Here is a 16,763-nt window from a genome sequence, read left to right as displayed (position 1 = left end):
GGGGTAATATGATCTTGAAAGTTCATAAGGATGAATGCAAAATGCTAACGCCTCATTTGGCATGTGATAATGGAGTCAAGTGAGAATGAAATGGTGGAAGAAATTGAATGGAATGAATGCAGGAATGGAATGTTCATTCTTATTCTCATGTTGTGTGCGCGTTTGTATAATGGAGTTGGGATAACAATTATTCCTATTCCATGTTTTGTATCATTTATTAAAAAGTGAGATGAAATTTTTAATCCAATAATGCCCTTATAATAAAATAGAATTTTAAAAACATAAAATAAACATTAATAATAATGAATAAATAATTTCATTTTTTTAAAATAAGCTTTACAAAAATAGTCAATCAGTTTTTCCATGTACCTGCAAGTCTATGGAACATCAAATGTCTTCATTCCCGAAGTACCGATGGAGATTGCTTAGACCCCTGGTTTCCGGATTCCACCGCCTATGATGACGAAAGCGAATCGAGACATTCTGTTGATGGCTTGTAAAGCTTCACGTCCTGATGACCTTATAAACTCGTCAGTCCTCCTTTGGTCCACTCCGGCCGAACAGATAACTGGTGCCTCTACGTTGAGTCGAGCCTTTGACGCTTCCGCTCCCTCTCTCACGCATGAACCAAGCTTTCCCTCATCGAGTTTATCTTCGTCCTAGCAGCTCTTCTCTTTCTTTCCTGACGGCCCGTTACGTTTTGTTGGCGTACTTTTGTAAATCCATTCAACGGGAGGGAGGGGGATCCTACTACAAGGGGGCTTGTTGCTTGTGCAATCCCTTGAGTAAGGTCGAACAATTTACTAGACTTCGGTTATTGCTTTCTTTTTGCTTATGCGCCTTACTAGGTATTCAAATGTCGCTATGTGAGTAATACATTATCCTTTTTAGACCATTTCCTATCCTATTTTGATGATATTGTATTGTTGGTACGTAGACCGTCTCTCTCGTCTACTACCTTTCCCAGATATGATGGCTTCTTTTGGTCAAAGGTCCATTACCGACCATGCAAACTGGCAGATTGATGCTTCAGCCAGGATATCTGCTAATGGCAACCTCAAATGTCGGGCCATGTCTCACTTGTTTGTTGGCCCCCTTATCTTAATATTAATGGTGATGTTTTGGCTTCGAAGCATACTAAGCCTTTCCTTATCTGTTGATTCAGTGACATAGATCAACGCTGACTTGACTTGACTCCATTCTTGCAGATAAGCCTTTCTAATTTTTTTATGCGAAGGGAGATGCGAGATAACATGGTAGATTCAGCCCAGTAGTGTCAATAGTCTCGAAAAGGGTGCCATAGCTTTTTCTTTCTACACCTGCATCTTCGACTCAAGCTTTGTTAGTGACAACAAGGTTCCGAAGGAAAAACGACTGCCTTTCTCACCAGTGGGCAAGTCTGATTGATCCAATCACGACGAATGATGTCAACCCCATCTTTTGTGCCTAACTTGACTCTGATTCCCCTACTATGAGAGCTGATCCAGGGTCCCGTCCGGCTACTGAATTTACGAAATCCTGCCTTTCCGACTCAATGTATTGCCCTTTGGGACCAGGATCTGACGAGGAAGTGAGAGAGGGGACACCAAACATAGGTGCGTACCATTGCCCCAATCCAATGGACTATGTCATACAGGGAACAACCCATGGAGGTTGGGACAGAAAGAAAGCTGGTTTTGCTTCTGCTTCCTTCGAGCTACCAAACTCTTTCGTCAGTCTCTCGTCAGGTGTGGGTCAAGTTCCCTCATTCTTGCTTGACTTCCCCTTTGGGGCACGAAAAGATGACTACGACTTAAGTAAGGGAGAGGACAACCCCTGTTTCTGGCTGGACTTCAATGAGTGAGTGCTATTCCCATTCCTGACTTTGGTCCGACCCGACCGGACCTTCTCTTGTTCCCCGAATCACTCCTGCTCTTCCATCCGTTTACGAATACCGTCCTGTAAATGGAGTTGCCTGCCCTGTCTGTCCTGGCTAGCGAAGTAGGCTTTCCCTCCTTTAGTTCAAGAGTTCCGGAAGTTCAAACTCAACAAGAAAATTATATCCAGTGCAATGCAAACAACTTTGATTAGTAAGTCTTTGCTTCGGCGAATTGCTTTTTTCCTATATTTTTTGTTGAATTCTCTCTGGTAGAATTGCTGTACATGATGATGAAAAAAAAAAATGATCTTTTTTCTTCTTTTATGAAAATGCATATATACGTTGGGATTTTGCCTTTGATCTTTTGTATAACTTTATAAAAGTTAGATAGAATTAGATGTCTATCATGATTACGAGACTAAGTTTCATCACGATAAGGAGTTCATATCCTATTCTATTTAGGAAGTTAAGCTAGATAGGGTTTTGGTTTTCCAAATAATATTTTAGTTTCTATATATATAGTCATCTATTATTAGAGGAAAATCAAGAAGGAGGAGGGAGCCACTAATCTAGCTAGGGTTAGCAAAGGGCATATCCGGATTCAAGAATAGTGTGAGAGAGGACAGAGTTTTGTAATCTTTGTCCACTCAAAAGATTACAACATTGTGGGAGGTTTCACAGTCTTTATACGTTCAAAAGATTATAATGAGAGAGTTTCGGAAAGAATATGAGATGTTTATTATGTACGTGAGGTTGAGAGATTGAGATATGAGAAATATGTAGTTCCTCTTGTAGTTCTCCCTAATACATAGTGAATTTTCTCGTATTGTGCCTCGTGGATGCAGGTCAAAGTTGGTCGACTGAACCACGTCAATTTCGGTCTTCTTCTTCTTGATTGTGAGTGTTTTCTATCTTGTTGAGTGTGGATAAATTTTTGAATTGCAAAGATTGTAGTAAGTGAGGGGGCTAAAATCCCCAACAACACTGCATGTTTTTTGTTAACACACACTTGAATTTTTGTTAAGAATATTTTTAATTTCTAATTAATAGAAAATTAAGGAAAAATAAATGAGATGTACTTCATGTTTCATAGGTGAGAAATTAATATAAATGATGATATCCACAGTCAAAAAGTTCTAGAGGTATAAAATAACTCATTCGACAATTTATGAAAATCATCCAAGTCAAATATCCATAAAATAATACTAACTAGATACTTACACAACTAACAAGTATCAAAATAATAAGTTTTGAATTAGTAAAATGATAAACTAACCTATAGCTTCAATTTGCCAATGTAAAATTGCTGATATGTAAAATGCTAATGCTCAGTCAATGTGGTCGTATCTTTAGATTTTTATTTTTTTTGTTATCAATGGTGATATAGCTGGACATTATGTAACTAATTTAATTCCCACTTAAATGAAAATGATCATTCCTTATCAACTCAATGGGAATGCTCGTTTCCCACAAAAAGTGAGAATGAACATTCTTTGAAAATAGGCATTTCAACTTCTAAAAAGTTGTCATGTTTAGTATGCGGAAACGGGAAGTGAGAATGACCATTCCATTCTATGTTGTTCCCACATACCAAAAGATGCTTGAAAGTTCATGGGAGTTTAGTATAATTTACCCCTTTTTTATTTGCACATTCGCAAGGTTCATGAGTGTTATGTGAGATAAATAAAGTTCAGGGTGTTATATGAGAAACCTGCCAAAGTTCATAGGGTTTTTGTTAGACACCACAAGTTTCAGGAGTGTTTATGTGAGATAGATAGAGTTTAGGGTGTTATACGAGAAACCTGCCAAAGTTCAGGGGTTTATGTGAAATTAACCCCTAATGAACACAACATATTTATACTGAAGGATAATAATGTAAATAAGCAGCTGAATGAAGGGCAATTGCGACCTCGCTTAATTTTCAAAGACCCCGGCACTTCTGTAAAGCCACCTCCCACGTTCTCCTTATTATTTGTTTCATTTTTTTTATTTTATATTTCAAGTATTTATCATCTTTTATGTAACACGCATTTTCATTATTGTTTTTATAGATGATTTCTCTTTTGTCCCTATATAAATCTCCCAAGTGTTCTTTCTCTTGGGACAGTTCTCCTTCTCTCTTCTCTTTCTCCCTGTCTCTCTCCCTAGAACCAGGAAGCCATTTTTTTTAAAATACATTGTAAGTTCTCCTCAAAGCTTCAATTTTCTATCTTTGTCCAAAATTTGGTATCAAGAGTTGATCTTTACGGCTTTATGGTTTCATTAGTATCAACATTTGCTATGTATGCAAATGGGTCTCTGTTCTTGTTTCTAAATTAAGATCGGAACTCTGGAGTTCATTTTAAAGAAATCCTCCTTTTGTTCCATTTTTTGGTTAAATGGGATATATTCCTGATGTGGGTTTGATATTTGAAGTCTTTCTGCTGTTTGGTTGCATATATTTCTTGTATTTATTACATGTTGTTTTAAGTTGCATATTTCTTGGATTAATTACATTTTTCTTTAAAAAAAATTCACTAGATAAAGCTTTCCTCTTTCCCGTTCATTGTTTGGTAGCTGCTCGTGATCTCACTGATATTAGAGGAAATGTGAAAGGCAGTTTGTTTTTTTTTTGTAAACATACATTAGTTATTTTACGAAAATCTTTTATAGGATTCAGATACTAATTTACCTATATTAGTATCTAATTTCATTGCCTTGTCCACTTTTGGATATTTTGCTTGTCGGCACCTATGCTTCCAATTTTTAGTATACATTTGAGATTTGTCGCCAAACGCTGACGGCCCGACGCTAACCAAAATTGTGGGAAGTTTCTCAACAAAATAGTGTTGGATTACCCAAAGATAGTTTACTACTTGTTTGGTTAGGACTCGAGATTTAAATGACTATATTTCCAGAGATATAATCAATTTGTTTGTTGAATCGCCATGACATGTTCATTACTAATAATATATCAGTAAGATACAAGATTTATTTAGTTTTTGATTTATTCTCCTTAGATATATAGCACATCTTATTATTTCAATCGTTTTAGTCAATGTAGCTCGCTAGCCTGTGCCTCATTTGTTCTTGTGTTGTTGAACGATATTCACAATAATGATGCAAATTATCTATCAAAAAGGAGAATCTATTGTTATTTACACATTTTTAATGGGTGGGTCTCCCTCTTTCCTTTCAAACATCTCATTATGTCAGTTCCTGAATACAGGTCTGTGCCCGAATCAAATATGGGGACTTTGCAAGTTCTATGTTTGGGCATTTTATTCTTATTACCAGCATGTTCAATCAGGGGAAATGCTGAGTATATAAAATATAAGGACCCTAAACAGCCCGTTGGTGCTCGAATAAAAGATCTAATGCAGCGGATGACCCTTGCTGAAAAGATTGGTCAAATGACTCAAATTGAGCGCAAAGTTGCATCACCGCAAGTCATGAAAGATTACTTCATAGGTATTAACACCTCAAATATCAAGTGATTGAAAATGTAACTTCATTTATCGATTATGACATTATGTTATGTTTATATATGAGATGTGTTTCAGGTAGCTTATTGAGTGGTGGGGGAAGTGTGCCTGGTCCTCAGGCTTCAGCAGAGGCTTGGGTGAACATGGTAAATGATTTCCAAAAGGGTTGTCTTTCGACGCGTTTAGGGATTCCTATGATTTATGGGATTGATGCTGTTCATGGTCATAATAATGTCTATGGTGCTACTATATTCCCTCATAATATTGGACTTGGTGCTACACGGTGAGTTATCTTGTATGATTAGATGCAAATCGGAGTGTTATTCGGTATTGATTTCCTGTAGATAAATACTGAGGATGGATGATTTTGCAATGTGCTTATCCATGGCTTCATGTTCTACTTGCAACTCAATTAGGCACTAAATTCCATGAGATTTTTTCATGACTAAACAATGCTTGGGAATTGATATATGCTCGTTACTGTTTTTTGTAGTGATTAAACTAGGAATTGATCTGTGCTTGTTCCTGGATAAAAAATGAGTGCATCCATAGGAGATGAGATGTTGCCTCTATCGAGGATAATATGAGATCGAATCTATTGAGATGGTTTGACCATGTACAACGGAGGCCAGTAGATGCATCAATTACAAGAATTTGTTAAGATAGTTGGTGGAGTAAAGAGAAGTAGAGGTAGATCCAAAAGAAGTTGTTTAGAAACAATTAAGATGGATATGATAATAGGAGGAGATGACTCATAGCCATAATACATATGAATGGAAGACTAGGATTCATGTATCCGGCCTCAAAAATTTGGGATAAAGGGCTACATCGCCGCGCTAAATTTGAGTTTTTAAACAAATCTGTCTTAGAGAGTAGTGTTTTATTTCAAAACTATATAATTTTCATCTTGATTAAGCTTGACCATACATTGCGCAATTGAAACTTCAAATGGGAAATAAAGATTGATGTGTCATTTGTCAAAACCTAGTCTTATTATTGGCTAAAAGCTTATCGCCTAAAAGAATGCTTCCATTTTCTCAAAGCTGAGGCATTTACTGCTCATGCTTTCTTACTACTTGAATCCTCTTAAATGACAGGGATCCTGATCTAGTGAAGAGAATTGGTGCTGCAACGGCTCTTGAAGTCAGGGCAACAGGCATCCCTTATGCTTTTGCTCCATGTATTGCGGTAAACAAATCATATATCAATTTACTGCTCCATTGCAATCTGATTAATTCTATATAGAATTTTAAGGAATTTTTTTCTAGTTTCTTTTTTCGTCAATAATAATTGAAGATTTGCTTGGTCCTTCAGGTTTGCAGAGATCCAAGATGGGGCCGGTGCTATGAAAGCTACAGTGAAGATCACAAGGTTGTCCGAGCCATGACAGAAATTATACCTGGTTTACAAGGAGACGCTCCAAAAAATTTTAGGGGTCCTTATGTTGGTGGAAAGTAAGTTACAACAACCTTTTTTCAGCTGTAAAGGGAAAAAAATAGGGTTAATTGCACATAGACCCGCTGCAGTATCCCTGTTATGAACTTACTATTCCTGTAGTAAGTTGTCGCAGATAGATTCCCTGGTTAAATTTTTTTTACTCTTTACTCGGATAGACGACTAATTTCACCCAGGGGCAAGATTTGCCAAACTTTCACCAAGGGTAAAAGAGTCAAAATTTTAACATGGGTCAATCAGCAATAATGAAACTACAAGGATAGTAAGCTTCCCAAAAATAAAAAATAAAAAAAAATCACGGGTGTCATTATGCAATTAACTCAAAAAGATATTGTGTTTATATTACTGATATTCCCCTAAGATCAATTGATATTCATCTAATGGTGCATGTCTTTGGCACAGAGACAAAGTTGTAGCTTGTGCCAAGCACTTTGTTGGTGATGGGGGTACACACAACGGAATCAATGAGAATAATACTCTCGTTGATCAGCGTGGACTCTTCAGTATCCATATGCCTGCTTACTATGACTCAATTGCTAAGGGTGTCTCCACTGTCATGGTCTCTTACTCAAGCTGGAATGGTGTCAAAATGCATGCCAATAGGAATTTGGTAACCGGTTTTCTTAAGAACAAACTTAAATTTAGGGTAAGTGAACTGAGATTTGGTTGTAGGTTGTATAATGGATGTTATGATGTTCTAGTAATCGTTGTTTGTCGATACATTTTTCAGGGATTTGTGATTTCAGATTGGCAGGGAATTGATAGGATCACTAGTCCACCTGGTGCAAACTACACTTATTCTGTCCAAGCTGGAGTTAATGCTGGTATTGATATGGTTAGTACCTCTTTCTATGTTGAACTATGCACCAAACAACTGTTGAGAATAGGGGTGCAAACAAGAGTGGATAAGGATATCGGTCGTACATTTTATTTGTTTTCTTTTCGCCGATATACATAGCTATATAGATGTTCTTCATATATGGAACTCACTGTCCACATTCGATCAAAATGATTTGAGATTTAATTAGATCATATCCATATGCTAACCAGATGTTATTAATTACAATCAAAGTGCTCATGGAACAATGAGTTCAAGTTTCAATTTTAACATATATTCTAGTAGAAAAAGTCCTTTATGTTGGCATTACATGATACTAAACAGGCCTAATTAACATCTGTACTTGCACATTTGGATGTCTATTAAGATATGTCGGTTGCCGGTTGGTATAATACTGTCGATACATGTATCTGTATTTTGAATGGGTATTAATGCCAATGTTTATGATTTATCTACAAGTAAGAAGCTCAATATGGATTGAAGTTATTGAATCCTCTTGTATTCCTAATCGAGATCATGAAAAAATTTAGGGACAATGCCCTTTCTTCCAAATAAATAAACAAAGCTGCTGAAAGAGATCAACCTTATTTTCCCCTTCTGTAGCCTTTCCATAATAAGTGGATATTTGAATTGATTTCTGCGTTCAAGGTAAAATGTGTTTAAAAAGTATAGGAGATCTATTCCTTCTCCAGACCACAAAATTATTATGCAATTGTAGTCAGACAAAAGTCAAACTCCTTTCATTTGAAGTAACGAATATATGCTTTGCATAAAGAGCTTATACTATACCATTTCGAATTTCTGACTACTGCAATTTAATTTGTTTATTTCTTTTCTTATACTTTGGTGTGTGTTACAGATAATGGTTCCTAATGACTACACTGAGTTCATCAACGCGCTGACCACTCTCGTCAACAACAAAGTGGTTCCAATGAGCAGAATTGATGATGCTGTAAAAAGAATTCTTCGTGTGAAATTCGTCATGGGTCTCTTTGAAAACCCTCTTGCTGATCTTAGTTTGGCTAACGAGCTTGGTAAGAAGGTAAATTTCTCTCACCGTCTCTTCTCATCTTACATAGCTTCTTCTGTTTTCTTCTCAAAAACTTTGTTAAGATATCTGTTGATGAATATTTCTGATATTTTAATACAGGAACACAGGGAGCTAGCTAGAGAAGCAGTGAGGAAATCACTGGTGCTGCTGAAAAATGGGAAACCTGGTAATCATCCAATGCTGCCTCTACCTAAAAAAGCCCCAAAGATTCTTGTTGCAGGAACTCATGCCGATAACTTGGGTTATCAATGTGGAGGTTGGACAATAGAATGGCAAGGAACCAGCGGAAAAATGACAATTGGTAAGTTCCTTAGATATTTATCTTCTATTCAATTTTTTTTTGAATTGATCAATCCACACATATAAAGAAAATTTATCTGAAAAATAACTTCTGAAATGTCATACAAAAGTACATTCTAGGATAATTCAGAAGAAAACTAAATGATAGATAAGGAAACGCGATAAAATTTGAGAAACAAAAATTTTTGGCTAGTTTGAAATTATTTTTTGCCGAACGGTTTTGTACAATTTGCCCAATGATATTGCTTAATATCATGTTTGCTTAATTTCATCTCCTATATGTTTTTCTGGAGTTGTTAATCCGATCATAAATTGATCGCCAAATGGTTGTGTGAAATCATTCTTTCTTAAGGAAAACTTGTTAACATCTAAATAATAAAATTTTAATGTACCACCAAAGCATATTCTTGTGCTTAAAGCAAATCCTTAAGTCAGTAGAGAACGTAATGACGGAGAATAAAATATAAGTAAGCTATGTCAAACAACAATTTTTTGCTTAGTTTGAAATTTTTTCTCATTGAAGAGTTTGGATCAAGTATCTTACTTAAATTTGCCATTCTGCTTTTTTTTGGCATCAATGTGTTCAAATCCTTAGTTCCATGGAGAACTAATTGATGTAGAATAACATTGTAAGATATGTCATACAACAATTGGTCAGTTAAATTTCATTGAAGAGTTTTTGGCCAAGAACCTCACTGAATATGTAACTTTCCCTTATGCTTTTGTTTGCATTTATTTGTTCATATTAAAATATGGGTTAAGTGTGGCTAACCTCGTAGTATCGCTATTTTGAACTTTTTACCCCACTAGTTTTAATTTCGCAGATAGACCCCCTAAGTAAATTATTTTACCCTCAAGGGCTCTCTGTGTCAAAACGCAAACTTTCTTTGTCTGAGGGTAAAAGAACCCATGGTCTTTCACTGAGGGGTCAGTCTGCCAAAATAAAACTAGGGGGGAACAATGATACTGCGAAGGGGTCTATCCGCAGTTAACCAAAAAAAAATCAGACAATATTTGCCACAAATAGCAAAAGTTAGTACAGTTTGTTTTCTCAGCTACAAGTTTCGCTTACTCAATTCATGCTCCACATACTCATCAACTGTGTGCCTTGTTACAGGAACCACGATCCTCGATGCCATTAAATCAACCGTCACCCCTTCAACCACTGTCGTCTACTCTCAGAACCCTGACGCCAACTTCATCAAGAGCAGCAACTTCTCCCATGCCATTGTCGTAGTTGGAGAAACCCCGTACTCCGAGACCAATGGAGACAGCCTCAACCTCACTATCCCAGAGCCTGGACCGAGCACAATCCAGACGGTCTGTGCTTCTGTCGAGTGTGTCGTTGTTGTAATCTCTGGGAGGCCGGTCGTTATGGAGCCGTACATGAACTCCATCGATGCTCTTGTCGCTGCGTGGCTGCCAGGTTCAGAGGGCCAAGGGGTTACTGACGTGATATTTGGAGATTACGGGTTCAGCGGGAAGCTGTCGAGGACTTGGTTTAGGAGAGCGGATCAGTTGCCCATGAATGTTGGGGATGGGCATTATGATCCTTTGTTCCCATTTGAGTTTGGGTTGACGACGAAGCCTATCGTTTCGATAAATTAGAGGGGGGAGAGGTTGCTTCTTTTCTTGTTGTGCCTCCCCTTCTTCCTCTTCTTTCATGGATGTGTAGTACTAGAGAGGGACTGTGACGGTTTTTTTTTTTTTTTAGGTGTTGGATTGATGAAAGAACGTAGTCATTTTGTTGTTATCACCTCAAGTTGATTGGTCTTTATATAAAAAAAATTCTTTTACATTTGCCCCCTCATTTAGTTAGGATCAGAATACAGTTGTGGCGGTTCTGGACTTCTTGCAGACAAGTTGTGAATTCAAAGCCAGCTGTCATTTTCAAGCGCCCAGATGAAACCTGATAGCATGTCAACAGCTTTCTTCCTTCGCAACCCTTGAAAAATAAAGGAAAAAAAAAGAAAACCAAACTGCTCTCATCTACAAAATAGCCCATCCTACAACTATACCCCCCTAAATCCTATACCACCTATACAATCACAGCAAAAAAATAATAGGGGTGCTGCTACAGGGACCCCAAATAGGAGACCCAAGGGGAGGACATGTGAGGTGCCCCCTTGGGTCCCCTATTTCGGGTCCCTGAGGTATTTTTCAAATAATAGTCTGGTATGACTCTTTCTTTTTGGAAAAACACTACATGCACACCCTCTGCCACACCTCCGGTCACACCCCCTCTCCCTCTACAGTGCAGGGGGCCCCACCTGAGATTTTTAAAAAAATCTCAAGTGGGGCCTCCTGCACTGTAGAGGAAGAGGGGGTGTGACCGGAGGTGTGGCAGATGGTGTGCCTATAGCGTCACCCTTCTTTTTGGACTGGTTAAGGCTATCTCCATTTGGTTACGGTAACCCAACAAAAAAATGGGTAATGGACGTATCTACTGGTAATAAGAAGTACAATATATTATTTTATTTTATTATTCTTCCTAAATTTAAATAAGATGAAAGATAGATTAAGTAAGGTTAATTTAGGGAACCCCCTGAGCTTAACTTTCAGGGTGTGGTACTAAATCCTTTTAACTCTTTTTTTTTATGGATAAATTACACTAAACTTCCAAGAACTTTTAGCATTTTACAGTAAACCCACAATAACTTCCAAAATCGCGCTTAAATCCTCACTATCTTTTGGGTAAATAACACTAAACCCCCCAATAGACTTCCCAAATAGGCAGGCATCAGAACACATCCAACGCGAGGAGCACGGTGACAGAATTATGCATCCGGATTTGGTATTAATTTAAGAGAGGAGACGGGAGTTCCATGCATAATACACGGTGTACGTTGCATTAGAATAACATCAAGGCCTCTGACCTAAAATGGAGATCATAATCGTTAGGATAAATATAATTCTCAAATCATGGACTCCTAAATTTTGATTCTACTGTTGGTTAGCACGATCATACTGACTCAATCTAGGTTCTCAAAGCCACACCTCCTGAAAAATCAACGTTTTAACTCAATTTATATTTTCTTAAAGGAGCAAGAAACATGGAATAACAAAATGTTGGATGTTAATGTATGAGTGGAGAAATATATCTCACACTAGAACTCAAATTATTCTTAGTCATATGAAATTGCATTTTTTTAAAAGAATTTTGAATAACATAGTTGCGTTGTTGCACGTGCGATGCAGGTCGACATACTTTGTGTTGTACTTGCATGCTTTTTATTCATTAAAAAAATGATGAAGTGACTTTCATAACAATATAAAATTTTAAATAGAAAATTAAAGCATTGTGTTAATAAATAAATTTGTAAAATAAAATTGTATATAAAGAATTGAATGAATAATTATTATAATTTGAATAAAACTAATATTTAATCATGCTTAATTTAAATAAGTATAACATATTAAGGAACTATTTAATGTTATACTATATTTTGATTATTATCCTACTTTATAACTATTCTTATTTATAATAACTATGCATAGTACAATAATAATGCCATTGATGAATATTGTATATTATTTTATTTATACTTTTATTTCAGTTAATTTATTATAATTTATACATATTAAATAATTTTAATAGAGCAATTATCATAATTATTCTTATTATTATGTTTCATTATTTTTAAATTTGTATATTAATTTTTTATGCTGGTGGTTTACGAAAGGTTTGCGGAAGTGAGGATGTGCATAATAAGAGGCTATGGATGACGGTTAATGAAAGATTAATAGAATTATGACATAAATGAGAATTATCAAATTTAAAGGACATAAGAGCAGGAAACATTCGATTAAACATGAAACCGAGTCTCCTTGGGCTAACCCTAACAATACCTAGCACGGCTTACATCCCCTGAAAATTAGGGTTCCAACAGAAGTCAACGTTTAAACATTTCCGGTTTTTTTGTGTTCCGATGAATCATGCATGTCCTGTAAAACATCAACGAAATATATTCACTTTAGCCTCAGAAAACATATCACCGAGAGGACAAGTATACACACCCAATGAAATATCAACAAAGCAATACCCAAATACACGAAGAACTGTAGGCAATATTCATTTCGGCCTCGGAAATCAGAACATAAGAGCAGGAAACATTTGCAAGAATGTGAATCTCAACAACACAGACCCGGGGGGAAAAAATTTGAAAACCCATAGATCAGAGATTTTGTTCACCCCGGCGAAAGATCACATTCTTTCATCCACACATGAAAGGAGCAATATCCTGAACGGGGAAATGCAATTAGCAAAAAGATCTTAGAGTTTCTCCTACTAAGAAATTCATACACCATTGGATTTCCAGCACAAATCAAACTCCAATTAAAAAACCCCAAATAGTTGAAGAAAGCTCGAATTCATCAGCATCTCCATTCCTAGGTTTCTTAATTCCAGGGCAATATTTTGGTAACACTTCAAAAAAAAAATTTAATTCAACAAAAATCAAGATGAAATATACAGCTCGTTGTGTGCTTTCTATAACACAATCTGCAAGCTGCTTTCAGGTACAAGTAATCTAATATACATCAAGCCAGCAGCAAACGCATGAAGAGATGTCGGATACCGAAATTGTTGCGGCAGAGCCACTTGGCCAACATCCTGCAAAAGAAAACCGGTGAACTTCTTTGTGTTGTAAACAACTTAGATGAAGGCACCCTAACAGAAAGCAAAGGTTGATATTCAGGTCACTACTGAGCCTGTATAAGATCTAGCATGATACTGATTTTCATGCCATTAGGCCAGAAGGTATGCCTCCATCCAACAATGGGAAAAATAAATCTAATAGGAGATGAAGCCACCGGGTCTAGCATGAAATTTGATGCACACGTCACTATTAGCCATAGTGCATCCCCTAGTAGCTACCAATGCAATCTGCGCCGGTAGACAGTAGGTATGTACTAATAAATGATAGTGATATGTGCATCAAAATTTGTGCTAGGCCATGCATCTTCGTCCCTTATCCCTATTTGATTTTTGTCCATGAGCAATATTTAGTTCAAAGCAAGTAGTTCAAAATTAAAATAATATTTCCTTCTAAATAGATTATGGGGCTGATTGCACATGGATCTCTTATATCGTGTTGTGGCACTTATCACCCTTTTAACTTCAAAATAGACAGATAGACCCTTGAGTGAACTTTTTGAGGTATATCTTCAAAACAGATCTCTTCTCTCCATCTCTCTTTTAGGTTGATATTCAAATCACTATTGAGCCCATACAAGATCCAAGATAACACTGATTTTCCTGCCATTGTTGTGTCCTCAAAGCTAAGCCTAGTTGCCTACATCCAACAATGGGAAAAGAAATCCATTAGGGGATGAAATCACCTGGTCTAGCACGAATCCTGATACACACATCACTATTCGCTATAGTGCATTCACTAGTGGCTACCAATGCATACATCGATAGGCAATAGGATTGCAATAATACGTGACAGTGATATATGCATCAAGATTCATGCTAGACTAGGTGCTTTCATCCCTTACCTTCCTATATGGTTTTCTATAGAGGTACCTCTATAAGATTTTGCCCTTAGTTCAAAACATGTCGATTAAATTTAAATAATACTTTCTTCTAAACTAGATTAAAGGGTTAATTGCACAGATTTCTATATCGTGTTGTGTGGCTTTTCACCCTTTCAACTTCAAAATAAGCGAATAGACTACTTGAGTGAAAATTTTGACTTTTTAACCCTCAGAGTCTATTTCCAAAATGAATCTCTTCTCTCCACGTCCCTCTCAGGTTGATGTTCAGATCATAACTGACCGTAAAAGAGTCAACATAATATTGATTTTCCTGCCATTTTCACCCTTAATCTCCCTATATGATTTTCTATAGAGGGCCTACTATAGGATTTTGCCCATTGAACAAGATATAGTTCAAAGCACATAGTTTAGATTTAAATAATATCTCCTTATAAAAATATATTACAGGGTTGATTGCCCTTAGACCCCTATATTGTGTTGCGCAACTTATCACACCTTTAACTTCAAAATAGGCCGATAGACCCCGTGAGTAAAATTTGACTTTTTTACACTCAAGGCATCTATCTGCAGAAAATATCCCTTCTTTCCATTTCTCTTTCAAATGGATAATCAAAACATTATTGCCTATGTATAAGATCCAGTATAATATTGATTTTTCTTCCCATTATTGTGGGATGAAGCTATGTCTGCATCCAACAATAGCAAAAAGAAATCCGGTAGAGGATGAAGTCATTCGGTCTAGTACAAATCTTGATCCACACATCACAATCAATTACCAACGCAATTTGCATTGATAAAAAGAACTATATTAATATGTGATAGTGATGTGTGCATTAAGATTCATACTACACCAGATTTCATCATTCCTTACCTCCCACATGCTTTTCTATAGAGGGATAGGATCTTGACCATTGAACAAGACGGTTCAAACGCAGTTTAAATTTAAATAATATTTCTTCTAAAGATAGATTATAGGGTTAATTACACACAGACTCTTTGAGTAATTTTTTTTACTATTCACCCTTAAGGGGTCCATGGAATCAGTTCCTGTTAATTGCCTATATATAAGGTTGCTACCCCGCCCTCAAATCTTCACAATACACTCTAGCCTTCTTTGATAATCATAAATCCCAAAAAGATTATCAGCTTCCAACAGATTGAGAAAAAGAGGATCATAGCTTGATTCTCATTCTTTATGAATTTGATGTTGATGATGCTCGGCATGACGATATTCGCAGAGGCATCACCAATTCATTCTTCAAATTCATCTTCATGATCCATAGCATCCATATTAGCTTAAGCCGACGTTGTCAAAAGGGCATGATCTGCATTCTTTCTCATTATCACCATCGGCATCCAAATTGTGATTTTTTGGGGGCAGACAGATCTTTCTAGGGGGAAAAAAGATTCACTGTATCTGCCTATTTTGGAGTTATAAGTGGCATGCTGCAATATAACAGGGTTATATGTGCAACTAACCCAAGATTATATGACCAAAATAATGGATTCTATTACAAAGACGGATCTGCATCCTAATCATCACCGCTGGGAATTTGGCTTTTTTTTTTTTTTTTTGCAGATGACCGCTTGAGGGTAAAAAAGACAAAAAATATTACTCAAGTATTTATCTACCTATATTGAAGTTAAGGGGTAACAAGTGGCACAATGCAATACTAGGAGAATGGGCAATTAACTTTAAATTATAAGACCAAATAATGGATTCTATTACAAATTGAACCAGATTAGAGATACGTACACTTCAAGGAAGGTTCGTGAGACCCGGATCTCCTTAGCAGTAAAACAGAAAGAAGAAAACATGATGTGAATTGTGAGGCAATGGTTTTCCTGAGCTATAGAACTAGCTTCCTTCTGCTTTTGACTGGAGAACCTTCAAACTACATTTTGACAAAGTAATTTTGTGATGCATCATGATATATTGGGGTAAAGTACCCATTCTGATGGCTGCTGGGGTAAGCATTAGAATTGGGAGTTCCTATAAAGGGCATGTGAATCATTAAAGGAAATTGAGACGTTGAATAATGAGCAGCAGAAGCAGAAGAGTAAACTTTCGGGCTCTTTGAAGTAAGCTTTGAATGAGATCTCGAACGGTTTGCTCTCCACTGTCTTCTAGATAAGTCACCAGAATCATCAACCATACAGCCACCCTTCATCCTGGACTTACCACCTGACCTGTTCCATTTCTCCTTAAACTTTTTCTTTTTTGCCCTTTTAAGATCAGTAGGCACTGATCGGAACCCCAAGGAATCTCTATCTTCATCAGTAAGTCTCCTTCTCCTA

General features: G+C 36.7%; 1 protein-coding gene and 1 long non-coding RNA gene across 2 annotated transcripts; one reads left to right on the top strand and one right to left on the bottom strand.

The window, feature by feature from the left end:
* On the top strand, positions 3,877 to 10,728 carry LOC109843897 (beta-glucosidase BoGH3B-like). Its single transcript, XM_020412857.1, has 10 exons — positions 3,877 to 4,037; positions 5,067 to 5,308; positions 5,401 to 5,605; positions 6,420 to 6,510; positions 6,637 to 6,776; positions 7,180 to 7,423; positions 7,508 to 7,612; positions 8,475 to 8,657; positions 8,766 to 8,967; positions 10,084 to 10,728. Exons 2-10 carry the CDS (start codon positions 5,086 to 5,088, stop codon positions 10,572 to 10,574), a joined length of 1,884 nt encoding a protein of 627 aa, XP_020268446.1. The 5' UTR covers positions 3,877 to 4,037; positions 5,067 to 5,085; the 3' UTR covers positions 10,575 to 10,728.
* Positions 13,206 to 16,757, bottom strand: LOC109843896. The gene is made up of 2 exons (XR_002247826.1): positions 16,222 to 16,757; positions 13,206 to 13,578 (listed from the first exon to the last, which is right to left on the bottom strand). It is a non-coding gene; the product is annotated as an uncharacterized LOC109843896 (long non-coding RNA).

Source organism: Asparagus officinalis, chromosome 5 (genome assembly GCF_001876935.1).
Source record: "Asparagus officinalis chromosome 5, Aspof.V1, whole genome shotgun sequence".
Taxonomy (NCBI): Eukaryota; Viridiplantae; Streptophyta; class Magnoliopsida; order Asparagales; family Asparagaceae; genus Asparagus; species Asparagus officinalis.
The sequence above is the reverse complement of the archived record's forward strand: the minus strand, read 5'-3'. Positions and strand labels throughout refer to the sequence as shown.